The sequence below is a fragment of the Pagrus pagrus genome (assembly GCF_965226575.1).
Source record: "Pagrus pagrus genome assembly, chromosome: 14".
Classification (NCBI taxonomy): Eukaryota; Metazoa; Chordata; class Actinopteri; order Spariformes; family Sparidae; genus Pagrus; species Pagrus pagrus.
In genome coordinates, this window is record NC_140198.1 from 3,524,757 (window position 1) to 3,538,252 (window position 13,496).

A 13,496-nucleotide genomic window follows, 5' to 3' on the forward strand; every position below is an offset into this window, starting at 1 on the left:
TTTCCTGTCAGTTACTCTACTTTAAGTCTCACGAATTAGAGTTTCCAGGTGACCTGACATTTATCTTTTTCAACATAAATATTGAACAAGCTGTGTGTCGTGTACGGCTCGTAAAAAAGATCAAATCCTTAACGTTTACATTGAAAATACAAAACAATTTAATATACAACTGTTAAAACAATGTCAAATGTAAAAACAAGAGTAACCACAACATCTGTAAACCTGACGGTGGACAGTTTGGTTTTGGTGGGTGAATGTACAGAATGACAGTAGTTTGCCCATTGAAACACATGCATAACCAAGCACAGTTACACACTGTTAAAAGTTTCTGAAAGTGGAAAAGAGCTAAAACATTTTTATTTTCATCAAAATTATACATTTTAATTTACAGGCCCTTCCAACATTAACTTAAAAAATGAAATCCCTGCAACAAGAGACACGTCCCGCTGATGAAGGAAAGCCTGAACTGAAGGATCGGACTGTTTTTTTTTGTCAAGGTTTGGTCTGAAATCACAGTATGATACAGGAGCTGGTCCCATGCTGTTAAAGAAGGGCGTCACTATAATGCTGGAGCAAAAAAATCCAACAGATTAAAAGAGCGTTCTGAATATATGGCCATGTACTCAGTAAAAGTGACTAAAAAGAAACGAGTGAGCCAGTGAAGGATCCACTGTGAGTCCATTTACAGTCACTCGGGAGGAAAATGGAAAGAAAGGTGTTTTCGTTTTGTCTCGTTGAGGGAGATCACAGGGAATCTGCTGGTTGGGTTTTAAAACAAGTGCGTACTCCACTTGAAGATCTGAGCGCTCAGTCAGTGCTTGTTGTTCGTCTCCTCCTGGCCCGAGCTGGAGATGCCGTTCTGGGGTTGGGTGGAGCCCGAGCCCAGGCCGTACAATCTCCCACAATACTTTGCGTCATCAATGTTGTCCTCAAAGAAAAGCTGAAGAGAAAAATAAGATTTCAGTTAGATGAATGCAGGACACACCTGCTATCCTTACATATTTAACTCCCACAAAATGGTTCAATAACTTCCTGGACCAGCTCCCAATTTTCCCCATTACTCTTCTGCCTGCAGAAATCCACAAATGTTGCAAAACAACTCAACTACAGATTGTTGTTTCACACTTCGTGTGCATCACCGGACAGTCGGACAGTCTCTAGTATCGAGTGAGGGGCGACCCATCAAACTCTGATCAAACTGACTACACCACACAGTGCTGATAAGCATTAAACCACGATTGTGTTACTACACTGCCCATTTCATTTATTTCTCTCCTAATATGTTTTCAGAGACGTATTTTATTGTGTCGTTTAGATGTTATACGATTGTTTGTTGCCAGCTTACTGCTCTACCGTTTCAAAACGAACTCCGAGCACAAAAATAATTGACAATCCATAGAAGCTGACTGTTCTGCAGATCAGCTCCTGCCCCACAATAAAAAAAGAAAGCCCTGGATATCTGTGTAACAGTACCTCTTTCATCCTGAAGAAAGCCATGCCGGTGAGCAGCGAGTCTGATCCAGCCTGATGCTGCCGCCCGATCCTCTTCAGCTCCAGCTGGTCTGCTACTTCCTGTAACCCTCCCTGCACACAAACACACAAAACTCAGACATCTCGAGGCTTGTTTTGACAGATGTTGTCCCCTTTGTACAAAACAACATGAACGCCTTCACCAACAGTCTCAAACTGTTGAGCAGAATCAACACCTCTGATACAAAAAGTTACACTCTGCCCCCCCTGTATATCTGTCTACAGTACCTTCAGGTTCTTGCAGCTCTTCATTAAGTACTTGACATCGTAGATTGCGGGGAAGAACAGGTTGAGGATCTGGAAGAAGTCGTGTTCCTCCTCGGGGAGCCGTGCGTCTGTCAGGAGCTTCACCAGATAGCCGAAGTCGTAGCCGCTGAGAGACACAGAACAGGAAGATTAAAGTCAAGATGGTTGGGATTACACTGATGCTGCTGGGTTTGACTAATAAGCAGTCACCATGGCTCAAATTGTGTTTTTATAATTTAGTTAACTGGGATTAACAATGAAAAAGTTGAGTCAGAACAAACCTGTGGAAGGAGAGCCACTTGACGTTTTCACACAGCACCAGACCCGACGTCATGAGGAGCTCAGCGAAGTAGAGCGTGTCGATTCCTTCTTCTTCGTGTTTTTTAAACTGGAGGCCGGAGTTCTGTAGCAGGTCTATGGAGTCCTGTGAGTACATGTCTTCTCTGTGAGGAGCAAAAATACAGATATTCATGTCGTGTTATCAACAATTATTAACATAAAAAAAAGAAAGTTGAGAGAGAGCACGAAAAGACAACAGTCTGCCTACGTGAGGTTAAACTTGAAGTTGAACTGCCACGTCGTCGTGCCAGGAGGATAGTCTCCATCCTCGTTCATGAACGTGAGGCCGAGCTGGATGATCTTCAGGAGGTCGACGTTACACCTCAGCAGCTGGTACTGGTAGTCCACTGTGCTGCGAAACTCGCCGATTGGCCGGACCACGACTCCAGGGAATTCTGTGTCCTGGTTAAAAAAAAAAAGATGAAGAAGAAACATTAACTCCACCCTTCAACATTCCCGCACTGTGATTTCAAAAAATTAATTAATCATGAGCTCTACCAACATGTTGTTTCCTAAAATGATGTTCACATGTGTCAGGTTTATCCCACCTCAGTCATGCAATGTGTTAAAAGGTTTTAGAAACAACATCTACGATGCAGCACATTAGAAACACAAAGGGCCTCAAGCTTTGTAATTCCATGTCTTTGAGTCATAAAGTTGCCGACTCAGTCTTTACCCAACATTACTCAATATCTGGCAAAGTTACTTTACAGTAACTCTGCTGTCAGAGTCCAACTCCTCTCAGAACGGACTGTTACTCACCATAGCAATGTAATTGTAGCTTTGAATAATCTGCCGGATTTTCCTCATTTCCTCCTCCACATTGCTCGCCCAGACTTCACAGATTATCTGACTGGAATCTGTAAGTGCGGCTGGCATGTTGGCGGGTCAGGACGAGAGCTAAAACCCCAACAATCCTGCAGCGCTCGTCAAGGGGTCGAAGGGGAGGCCGTGTGGTGAAGAAAGACAATTCTACGAGGGAATAAAAAGAGAAGGGTGGCGATTAATGTGAATGCCACTGGCGCTGAAACCACTGAGGATAGCACACATACACATTAATGCATGAAGCACACGTTGATACATGAAAATGTTGAATAAAAAGCATAAATTACAACAAGTGTCTTCCAAGTTTTCTTTTTTGTTTGTTAGTTTGAGAAGGCAACGCCTCACAGCCTACATCCCTCCAAATACATGTGAAATATTTATAGTTCTTTCAAGTGAAAAGCTGAGAGCAAAATTTTCTTCAAAGCACCAAGAATGAAGCTTTGTCAGTGCCATCAGGCCACGTTAATCATGTTGCCATGCTTTCTACATGTTGAAGCCGTAAAAACACACTGTGGGGATGAAACCTTCTGTCAAAACTGTTTTACAAACTGTTGATTCAATTCTCAGTAATAGTAATTTGGGAAGATGTACTTCTTTGCACTGCCATAGAAATGTTTCACGTTATAATCAGAGATGTTTTACTGAAGCTAGTAGCATTTTGCTCCTTTATTGACATCAAGGACACTGAGTTTTGAATACAAGTCTTGGAAATAGGTATGAAAGGTGATTTCCTTTTAAATGAAGTGCCTGTGTTACCATGACATCAAGCTAGCTGTTGGTTGTTTATGATATCAGGCTAACTAACCCAACAGAAAACTAAAGTGAAGCGCCACAAATGACAAATACTCCCGTTTAATTTAAAGTCGTTGGGAATAGTTTTCAGTTTTCAAAATCTTTGGACGTTCAAGCAGCTGCAAAGTTTTAAATACTGTTAAAAGTAAGCTAACTGACGACGTTGTGGCGAGGGAACGCACTCGCTGAGTGTTTAGCATGAACGGCTAACGTTTACAAGCTAATCCTCGCGTTACCGAGAAAGCTAACATTACCGGAGAAAGATTAAATGAAACGAGTCTTCTTTTGCACTTCTCGGGATGTCACAACAGCTTCACACAACACAGACATGACAGCGTGTAAACTGTGGAAAGTATAAAAGAATGAAAAACTAGCTTTACCTCAGAATTTCCTCGACGTACCCTGCCAAGCTAGCTGTTAGCGCCTCTTGTCTTCTTCTTCTTCGTTTTCTCCTTCTGCTTTTTCTTCTTCTTCGCGTATATTAGCGAGTCGACGGTAAATGTGCACAGCGCCACCTACTGCCATGGGAAAGTAACAGCGTGAAATAAGCCTTAATACAAATCATTTCCCTTTATTTTTCATTTTCTTCTCATTTCTTCTCCTTTTGTTATTATTTTTTAAAATATACATTTCAACATATTAATGCTGCTTCCAACTGAAGTGAAACAAAAGTTATTTTAACTGCTTAACACATTGAAAAATGGCATCTGACATTACTTCTTCACAGAAATTCAAAATAAACATTCACACTAAATATGTATTTGGAACTATTCAGTGGTGGAAGTATAAGACTACTGAAATTGAGGTATTTGTACTTCACAGTATTTTATTTCATACTGCTTTATACCTTTACTCCACTACATTTTAGAGGCAAATATTGTGCTTTTTACTCTACTAAACTTATTCGAAAACTACAGTTACTTGTGGTAATACAACAGTATAATGCTCTCATGGATAATTTTCTCCACAATAAACACATTAACTTTTAATATTTTGAGTACAACTTACATACCTTAACTTTGGCTTAAGATTTGAATGTAGCGTTCTTAATTGTAATGGAGTATTTGTACATTGTTGTATCACAAGTTTTACTTCAATGATCTGATATAGTTCTGTCATTTAAACAAAAAAAAACATGAAAACATAAATGTAATTTTGTTCAGGGAGTAACTTCAGAAATAGTTATATTATACACCAACAGTATGTGGACACGTGATCATGACACCCATTTGTGACTGGCAGCAGTCTGCAGCTGGAACATCCTCCACTCTCCAAGTATCCGGCTAAAAAGTATTCGATTAAATCTGTCGTTTCCACTCACATACACACAAATCACACATTGAACCTTATATGAAAGCACATTTATTTGAAAACCCATCTCAAATACCTGATATACAGAACAGTATATTGCTTGAAAGGATATCACTTCACATGCCCACAACACACAGCTGTTAGCAGTTCAATATCATAAAGAAGACAATCACAATCTCCATGGCAGACAGAAGCTTCTCTGTTGATTAACAAACACCTGAAGTTGTTCTGAAGTCTCATGAATAATGAATTGAGAGGGCAATAAGGACAAAGATGGGCTTAAAATGACTGAAATGTACAATTTATGAATTGATATGTTTCTCCAACCGGACATTGGGAATTCACAAGAGAGGGAGAGAGGAGAGACCAACACTTTTCAGGATAGAGGGTAATGAAGGAGCAGCTATGAAGGGAAGAGTAAGTTTGGAGACTAAGAACGTGGTGTGAAAGGATTTTCAAAAAAGTACTTTGTCGATTAATTCGCTCATCTGACAGTTAAAGATGTCTCAGTACAGATCTGAGCTGATCGGGTTGGTCTGATTTAAGAGAACACCAGAGCTACTTCTAACTCTTTTTGGGAGCTAATCCAAGTTAAGATCCAAGTCTTTATGAACAATATAGTCTCAAGCGGTGAAGTGCAGTTGCAAGTCTTTCAAGACTCTGAAAGGAAAACGTCTGAACATTCAGGTAACATTCATGGCTGTAATAGTGTTTCTGAATAAGCTGAGCTGAGCCTCTCACTGCAGAGAGCCAAAAGCAAAGAAAGCACCTAAGTTGTATTGCATGTACAGTAATAAACCCTTTCCTTCTACAAACGGCTGTCATTAAATCCACACTAGTGTAGACTAATTACAGCCGGTCTGCTCATGATTTGAGGATGATACCATGGTTGGCAAAAACTAAAGGAACATCTGTGCGTTTAGAGATTTGAAGATGTAATTCAAGGCTTTATACGTCAGCTGAAACCCTGTTAGTCAGACAAACGGTGGCCGGCCTGGTGCCGACTGACCAAAGTGACACGTCCTAACACTGTGTGCTTGTTCAATAACTGTCAGTGTCCTTGAGCAAAGACACTGAGCTTCTAACTGCTCCTGGACCAGCAACATGTTGCACGGCAGTGTTTTGGAGAGACGTGCATAGAAACATGATTCCCAAATATTCTCTGTAGTTGTAGTAAAGAGAAAAATACATTATCAATACATTTTGATATTAAGAGATACACCTTTTTTTTCCTGTATGTGTTTTCTGTCAGTGTTCTTCGAGGCAGAATTGAGAATTTTAGGTCAAAAGTGCTGCTGTCAGAAAACAAGTATGTGTTAGAATAAAAGGAAGAACAAGTCGCTCCATGTTTTACACAGATGCATTTGTTCCCCTTAACACCTGGTGGATCCAGAGCTTCTCAACACTGTATTTCAATGAGTCCATCTACTGGGCTTCACAATTAAACCAGCAATACTGAAAAAGTTAACACTGTTTGACAAAAACACACTTCTCCCCCCAGGTGTGAAACTGATTTTCTCCTGAGCCGAAAACCAGACAGAGGAAGAGCCGACGCAGCCCGTTTAAAAAAAAAAAAATTTCAAAGATGTGTCAGTTCTCTGCTGTGACAGCGTCCCTGCGTCATGACAGCGATGGAGGTGACATCAGCTGGTTTACTGCTCCGTGGACTCAGATCTCCTCTGGATGTGGGAGATCTCCAGGATCGGCATCAGCAGCTGGAAAGCATCCTGGATGTAAGACGCACTGTTGGATGCCTGTGAGGAGGGAGGATTTATCACACGTCAACATGAGGCACACAGTATCTTAATCTCTGCAATGACCACATTTGCAGTCAATCCAACTAAAAAAATAAATAAATAAAAGTGATATTTGGGCTCTTATTTTTCTTCAAGAAGAAACATTTCTACCAACGATGTCAGATAATCTGACCTCATCCTAACAAAGTTTTCTCCTAAAAGGTTTATTATCTTTAAAGACAGCAGAATGTAGATTATTGAAGAAAATTGACACTTGATTTTAGGAAATTCATCCAATCAGTAGGTTTGTACACATACAAATATTTAATTGTGAAAATTATTGTGTACATTTGCAATGGAAAGTCCCATCAAACGTCATTTTAACACATTTCAAGGAGAAACTGACCATAATACAGGCGATAACATGTATAAAGATGAAACTGCAATAGTGTGACGAGGTTTAATTACACTGTTTATGTGTGTGTGTATGTGTGTGTGTGTGTGTGTGTGTGTGTGTGTGTGTGTGATGAGTGCTGTAGCAGTACGACACAAACCTCTAAAAAGACTCCTGTTATCAGTGGGTTGAGGACGTCTCCCTTCTCGTTTGACTGTAAAGAAGAACATTTAGATTAACATGAACAGAAGAGCTGTTTGTAACTCAAACAACCACTGATATGAATGACACCACCCTCTGTTTAGGTACAAACAAGCAGACATGTTCAGCAAAGCACATGGAAACGCTGATTAACAGGTAAAAGACATTTACTGATACAAACATGCTGTGACTTCAGGTGTGTGTCCTTAAAGGACGATCAAAGATGATTGATAAAGTTGTCACTGTTCGTCCCTCAGGTGGGTTAAGACAAACAATTATAACTTTATTACCTAAATGGTGATGAAAACACTGATCTCGTCATGATCATCAACAAGTTCAGAAATTTGCTTGGCATCTGTCTTAAAATGATGAATGTATTTCCCATATTCACGTCTGTTTCGACAGTAAACTACTAAAACTAAAACTGTCTCTTATCCAAAGAGCAAAATCACAAAACACAAAACACTTACGCCTGCTGTTGTTAAACAGGACGTGAACTTCTTGGAAAGCAGTGAGATTTCTTTACACAGGACGACAGTTAACCTGAGGAAAATACAGAAGTTTAGTTAAAGGACAGATAAAACATTTCACTTCTACAGTTCAGCTGCTGCAGCGTCTCCACACACGTACAAACAGGGAACAGATGAAGTCTTACTGTGACAGAACGCTGGCCTCTGTGCTGCCGTTGGAGAAGAGGATCATCTCAGCCAGTTTGTGGAAAAGCTCGATGGATCGAGCCGTCAGCTCGGCCAGACTCCTGATGGCTGCAGCGTGAACCTCCTAAAAAATTCAATACACACACACACACACACACACAGACACACACAACAGTTAAACAAGTTCAACAATTAACTGATATACAGTATAATCAATAGATTTGACTTTGATCTCTCAGTAAATTAAAGCTACAGTATGTTATTTCTGCGGCTCGGGGTCTCAATCAAAAGAAAAGAAGTGAGTAGTGTGGGATCATGGGAGTGGGATCTGTGTCTGTTGAGAAATGTTCAGAGGAGGTAAAGTTTTAAAGTTTTATTTATGTTACGTTTTGTTTCATTCGGCGACTTCTTTCCTCACTCTCTGACGTATCATCTGGTGTTTCCTCGGAAGTTATAGCGACAGGCGACCAAATAAAAAAACTATTACCTTAAATGAAATTACACATTTCTCCTGCTCTGAACACTGCTGGAAATGTTAGTAAGTTTATTGCACTGAATATTATATCTTTAAAAACTAACTTTATACCTCGATATCCTGAGCTGCCATTCTTCCAAACTGTATTCGAACACACCCAAGCCTCGTGATGAAGCTACGAGTCTAACCTGTTTTTAAATAAGCAAGTCAATTTGAATGCAACCTCAAGTGATCCGTCCTTTGTAATGTACATATAGGTCATTGTTAATATGAGCGTACCTCTACAGAGAGCGTTTTCTTTGCGTCCTCCTCACTCTCTTCCTCCTCCGGCTTGGTTATGTCAGTGATCTGGCTGCAGGTGCTCTTACAGGCCTGTTGGAGGTTAGATATTACATTACTGCTGTTGTAATCCACTGGTTGACCACAACAAACACAAGAACTGCACAAACAGAATCCAAAGCCACAGCCATGAAATAAAAACTACCTCTCTCATACTTACACTCTGTCAGACAGGTTTCAATTCAACTCTACAGTCAATTTTGAGGCTGAAATTTAAAAAACTGGGACCTCAAAATTGCTTTTGTCGACTAAAACAGAACAGGAATCTGAGTCGGTACCTTGCTGAGTTTTTCAGCTGTAGCAGTGACGCTGAGACCCTCCAAGGCCTCCGTTAACTCTCTCTCAAACTCTGAGCCGTCTTCATCTGGAATTACAAACGTATAATCAATCATTTCAGCTGTTAACGTCAGTTCTGGTGGATACTGTGCTGTATTCCTCTTTCAGTGCAGTATCTTAATAATACCTTTCTTCTCGTCCACCTCCTCATCATCAAACTCCACCAGGGAGAAAGCGTCCTTGATGAGTTCCAGCTCTTCCCTGAGCTGAACCACCTCCTCTCCTGATAGAGTGGTCAGCACCGACTTCACCTGCAGCAAAAACACATTTCACCAGATCCCATTGAATTATGACACTGAAAACAATGTGTCAGTATGTCTATACATCCACAGCCGCTGTCAAGTTTTGGAATGAAACTCCGGTCGCACCTTCGACTCGCTGTCTCGGGACAGAATCTCCAGCGCCTCGAGGTGCGAGAGACCCTGAAACTCATCAAACAGCATCCCATAGTGAGCGACCACCTTCTTCTCTGAATCAGACTCTGCTGTCTCTGCTGTCTGCTGCTCCTCACGCTCCTTTGCCTCCCTCAACACCTGGGGGACGGAGAGAGGTGAGAAGTTAAAAGAGAAAGAGAGGGCAAAAACATCAGAAACCTGTCAGACAATCAAGAGTCAAACTAGCTTAGGTTAGCTGAAGTTTATTTCTGTTTGGTGTACTGATAAAAAGTCATAGAAGAAAACACTCTTTACTTTCATCCTGTTTTTTGCCTTGGTTTTGCTGATGAAGACCATATTTGCATAATGATTTAACACGTAGGGTAAAAAAATGTAGGAACTCTCTCCCAAACTTTTCTCACCAAATTTAGATTAGTTTCAATCAAACTTGTTCTGGCAAGTTAAATATTTGGATATCTTATTATCGGTGGAACAGCGTGTAGTCTCATCTGAGGTGCCTCCATCTTTTCTTTGAGCTCCTCATTTACATCTCTGCCCATGGTTGAACTACCTGAGACAGAGTGGCGTTCCTGATCATCAGTCCTTTGGTCTTCTTAAAGCCAGGATCACCTTCTGCTATCACATCCATCGTCTTCTTCCCGATGAACTCCAGAGCGTCCAGACCGCCTGTTATCACTGTTTTCCCCTGTGAGGAGGAGAAAATATGAAGAGCTTAGTTTCAGTGTGATATCCACATTAACAACACCTGCTCTTAGCGAACGGCTTGTTAGAAATATACAGTATTTAATAAGGAATTAATGAGTTATTAAGGAGCTTAAGACCGTATTTTATACTAAATTTAAAGGCTGTGTTGCTAGCTTGGTTGCTGCATCAAATCGGCAAATACAGAAGCATAAAGCCACTTGAAGATTAAACTGGTGTTCTCTGGTGAGGCAGAAGTGGAACAGGGGTGATGTTTTAGCAAAATGGCTGCATCTGATGAACTAAAGACATGTTTGCAAAATTCAAAACAACCTCATGTGAAGACATACTTTGTTCACTGATACGTCAACAGCCCAATTTTGTTGGCATAGACTGAAAGGTCTGGAAAGTGTTTTACAAACCCGAACAGGAAAAACAAAAGCTCTCAACTCATGAAGAAAAACTGAATTCTTCCATTTTCCATCCAAAACTGTGAACTTCTCTTTCCTCCAATAAAAACAGGGAATGTTTCTGCTTACGGTACTCTGGACCACGCTGGTTAGCGACGTCAGCATTCCCATCGCGCTGCCCACCGCCGCCGATCCATCTGCTGCCACTTTGTCCGCCTCACTGTTGCCTTCACCTGCAGGAGAAACAAACACAATAAATACAATTACACGTTTGATACTATATGAAGAAAATAAGAGACGTGTGATGAACGGACTCATTTTCATATTTGTACAGGTTAACCCAGTGCGGTCCCTTAATTATACAAGACACAACATACAGTAACACCTCACCCAGCTCTTTCTGCTCTTCCTCAACTTGTGCCGAGAGTTCAGTCGGACTGGGGATTCCCAGAGACGTCTCCGCCTTCTCTATCACATTTGTGAGACCCTGGCCTGGGTGGACAGGAGAGACAAGCAGCGTTAAGATGACAACTGGTTCAAAAGCCAACCACCATAAATATTGTGTATAATAGAGAATGATTGGGTGGGATACTCACCCACGGTGGCCACAGTAGCTGTTGCTGTGGATAAGATGGATTTTCCCCAGCTGCCCCAGTACCCCCAACCACCCTGAGACACAGTGGACTCACTGGATGTCTGAGAGAGAGGATGTGAGGGAAAGAAAAGAAGAGTGCAAGAAACAGAGGTTGTGAATGATGAGGACAAAATAAATGACTCGTAAATAAAAAGAAGTGACCTCTGGTGTGACCCTGTGAGAATTCAATCGATCTAAGACAAGCCTTATCACCAGTGTTAAAAAACTTGCAAAACAACGGCAGTTTGTTTGAAATTCACAGTAAACACCTCTGTCAGTTAATGTTTAGCCAATTTAACTGGCAAGGCATTTCCACACAAGTTAAGTTCTCCTTTGACCATTATTTATACTTTTATTTAGCATGAAGATAATTATCTCATCAGTGCCTTGGCTGGCTGCTCCTCTTCTTTCGGCTTCTCCTCGACTTCAGCTGCAGGTTTGGGTTCTGGTCTCCTCCGGGCTTTCCTCGTCGGGGCCACGTCCGTCGAGGTGTCTGGCGTGACCTGCGAGGAGCTGTCGGGTGTTCCTGCAGGAGAGGCGTCCTGACTCTCTGGTGCTGCCGCCTCTGGAGCCTCCGCTGCTGTAGCTTCACTGTCTGACATCTTAATGTCTTAGTACATACCTTCAAAGTGAAAATACAACACAGGATATAACTATCAGACAAATAAGTATCCAGTCTAACTCCTGAATAAAGTGTGATGTGGTGATATTGGCAGCGCTGAATGTGTACAGGCCGAGCTGGGAATATTGGTTTGTACTAAAGAAAACTGACAGGACTGAAGATTTCGAGGTGACAGAGGTTAGTGAACACGTGTCCAGTTGGGATGTGTAAGAGAAAATCCAGCTTCGGTGAGACCAGTTGTCCTTCAGCCAGCTGTATCCTACCACATTTCCCAGAATGCATTTTACAAACACCCAGGGAACAGCAGATAACTATTAAGCTGCTGGTTATCTGAACAGCTGGAGATAATGGTAGTTTAAAGTCCAGCCTTAGTAGTCTGAAACCTAAACTTCATAGTTTACTGTGCACTGTGTTGTACATTGTTCACAGTGTACTATACTGCACATCCACATACTGAATCTCTGTGCATGAACGTACTATTTCCTAAACAAACACCTGACTACATATCAAGAACGGGTATTTATGAAGAAATATATTACATAAATATTACCTTCAGTCATATAGTCCATTAGCAAGTAGTGCTATTGTAGTAAGAGCATTACTAGCATTGGTAATGCTTTACTCATGCTAACGTTAGTACTTTTGCTAAGCTAATGACTCGTTCACACAGCTGACAATACGGCTAGGAGGAACGTTAGCTTTCTTTTCATCTCTTCTTTTATGAATGTTATCTGTTTTAATAATTGTCGACACAATAGTTGACGTAAAGAGACAATATACACTGTAATCCTGGTGCTACACACTCACCTTCTCTCCTGTCAAAGTCTTGATGCTAACTAGCAGTTAACGTCACCAGAGTTTCCAACGGTTTCCTTTCACAAAATCGACAACAGGAAACTTTATCTTCTTTATTTCGGTTTGCACTTGTGTTTTTACACGTTAGACGCCTTTTAGTTTTCCACTAAACACTTTAATGACAGAGGTTTTCTCGCTCTTATTGTCCACCATGGATTAGCCACGTCACAGTTTGTTTTCACTGACCAGCTCTGACAGTTAGCCGCACGGAGGAATTCAAGTTCCGGTAAGACTCTTCACAATAAAACTATGCCAAGAACGTTGGCGTTTTAACTGCGAATATAAAGGAAGTGAGAATCTTTATCGCCACAAATATTAGAGCTCACACTTATATTTAGTTTTAAACAGACGCTTTTAAGAGAGATTTTTCGATATATTAATGGGTACATATTTTTTTCCGTAGGTGACAGATGTTACGATTTTACTTTGAAGTGACGTCTTTCATACTACCGGTCTTTCTTTATCGCTCGTTTTGTTGCTTGACGCAAAGATTAAACGTGTCAAATTACGTTTATAAAATAAAAGCATGACTTCCGAAACCGTCAAAATAAAATATTTTGGACTTCCGGCAAATGAAAAACACCTGTTAATAACTTTGGTCGTCAAGAATAAGACTGTTTAAAATATCTAAATGTATTTGTCATTTGTCTTCCATGTCAGCTCGAAAAATAAGTTAGATAAGTTATCAATCCATGTATTTATTTTAAATACAAGTGACG

General features: G+C 40.8%; 2 protein-coding genes across 3 annotated transcripts; both read right to left on the bottom strand.

Annotated features, from left to right (window-relative positions):
- Window positions 1–134: 134 nt before the first annotated feature.
- Window positions 135–4,214, bottom strand: cnot8 (CCR4-NOT transcription complex, subunit 8). The gene is made up of 7 exons (XM_084374572.1): window positions 4,113–4,214; window positions 2,878–3,087; window positions 2,324–2,517; window positions 2,058–2,219; window positions 1,759–1,903; window positions 1,474–1,584; window positions 135–940 (listed from the first exon to the last, which is right to left on the bottom strand). The coding sequence occupies exons 2-7, from the start codon at window positions 2,992–2,994 to the stop codon at window positions 812–814; spliced, it is 858 nt and encodes a 285-aa protein (XP_084230698.1). The 5' UTR covers window positions 2,995–3,087; window positions 4,113–4,214; the 3' UTR covers window positions 135–811.
- Window positions 4,215–5,076: 862 nt separating this feature from the next.
- fam114a2 (family with sequence similarity 114 member A2) lies at window positions 5,077–12,960 on the bottom strand. 2 transcript variants are annotated; one of them, XM_084373857.1, is made up of 14 exons: window positions 12,730–12,960; window positions 11,687–11,922; window positions 11,263–11,362; window positions 11,057–11,158; window positions 10,796–10,899; window positions 10,126–10,260; window positions 9,549–9,713; window positions 9,308–9,431; window positions 9,123–9,208; window positions 8,785–8,877; window positions 8,030–8,154; window positions 7,845–7,917; window positions 7,334–7,387; window positions 5,077–6,797 (listed from the first exon to the last, which is right to left on the bottom strand). In XM_084373857.1, the coding sequence occupies exons 2-14, from the start codon at window positions 11,900–11,902 to the stop codon at window positions 6,696–6,698; spliced, it is 1,479 nt and encodes a 492-aa protein (XP_084229983.1). In that variant the 5' UTR covers window positions 11,903–11,922; window positions 12,730–12,960; the 3' UTR covers window positions 5,077–6,695. The 2 variants fall into 2 exon arrangements, with proteins under 2 accessions (XP_084229983.1, XP_084229984.1); XM_084373858.1 differs by lacking the exons at window positions 5,077–6,797; window positions 7,334–7,387; window positions 7,845–7,917; window positions 8,030–8,154 and adding an exon at window positions 8,446–8,693.
- Window positions 12,961–13,496: the final 536 nt, after the last annotated feature.

What these genes read in the sequence shown, in the direction of transcription:
- cnot8 (XM_084374572.1), bottom strand. Translation starts at nt 2,994, where the DNA reads ATGCCAGCCGCACTTACAGATTCCAGTCAGATAATCTGTGAAGTCTGG. An exon ending in AACTTCAAGTTTAACCTCAC is followed by an intron (nt 2,220 to 2,323) that starts GTAGGCAGACTG and finishes TGCTCCTCACAG; the next exon opens with AGAAGACATGTACTCACAGG. An exon ending in CTTTCTTCAGGATGAAAGAG is followed by an intron (nt 941 to 1,473) that starts GTACTGTTACAC and finishes TTTTCTCTTCAG; the next exon opens with CTTTTCTTTGAGGACAACAT.
- fam114a2 (XM_084373857.1), bottom strand. Translation starts at nt 11,902, where the DNA reads ATGTCAGACAGTGAAGCTACAGCAGCGGAGGCTCCAGAGGCGGCAGCA. An exon ending in CCAGCGTGGTCCAGAGTACC is followed by an intron (nt 10,261 to 10,795) that starts GTAAGCAGAAAC and finishes TCCTCCTCACAG; the next exon opens with GGGAAAACAGTGATAACAGG. An exon ending in TAACAGGAGTCTTTTTAGAG is followed by an intron (nt 6,798 to 7,333) that starts GTTTGTGTCGTA and finishes CCCTCCTCACAG; the next exon opens with GCATCCAACAGTGCGTCTTA.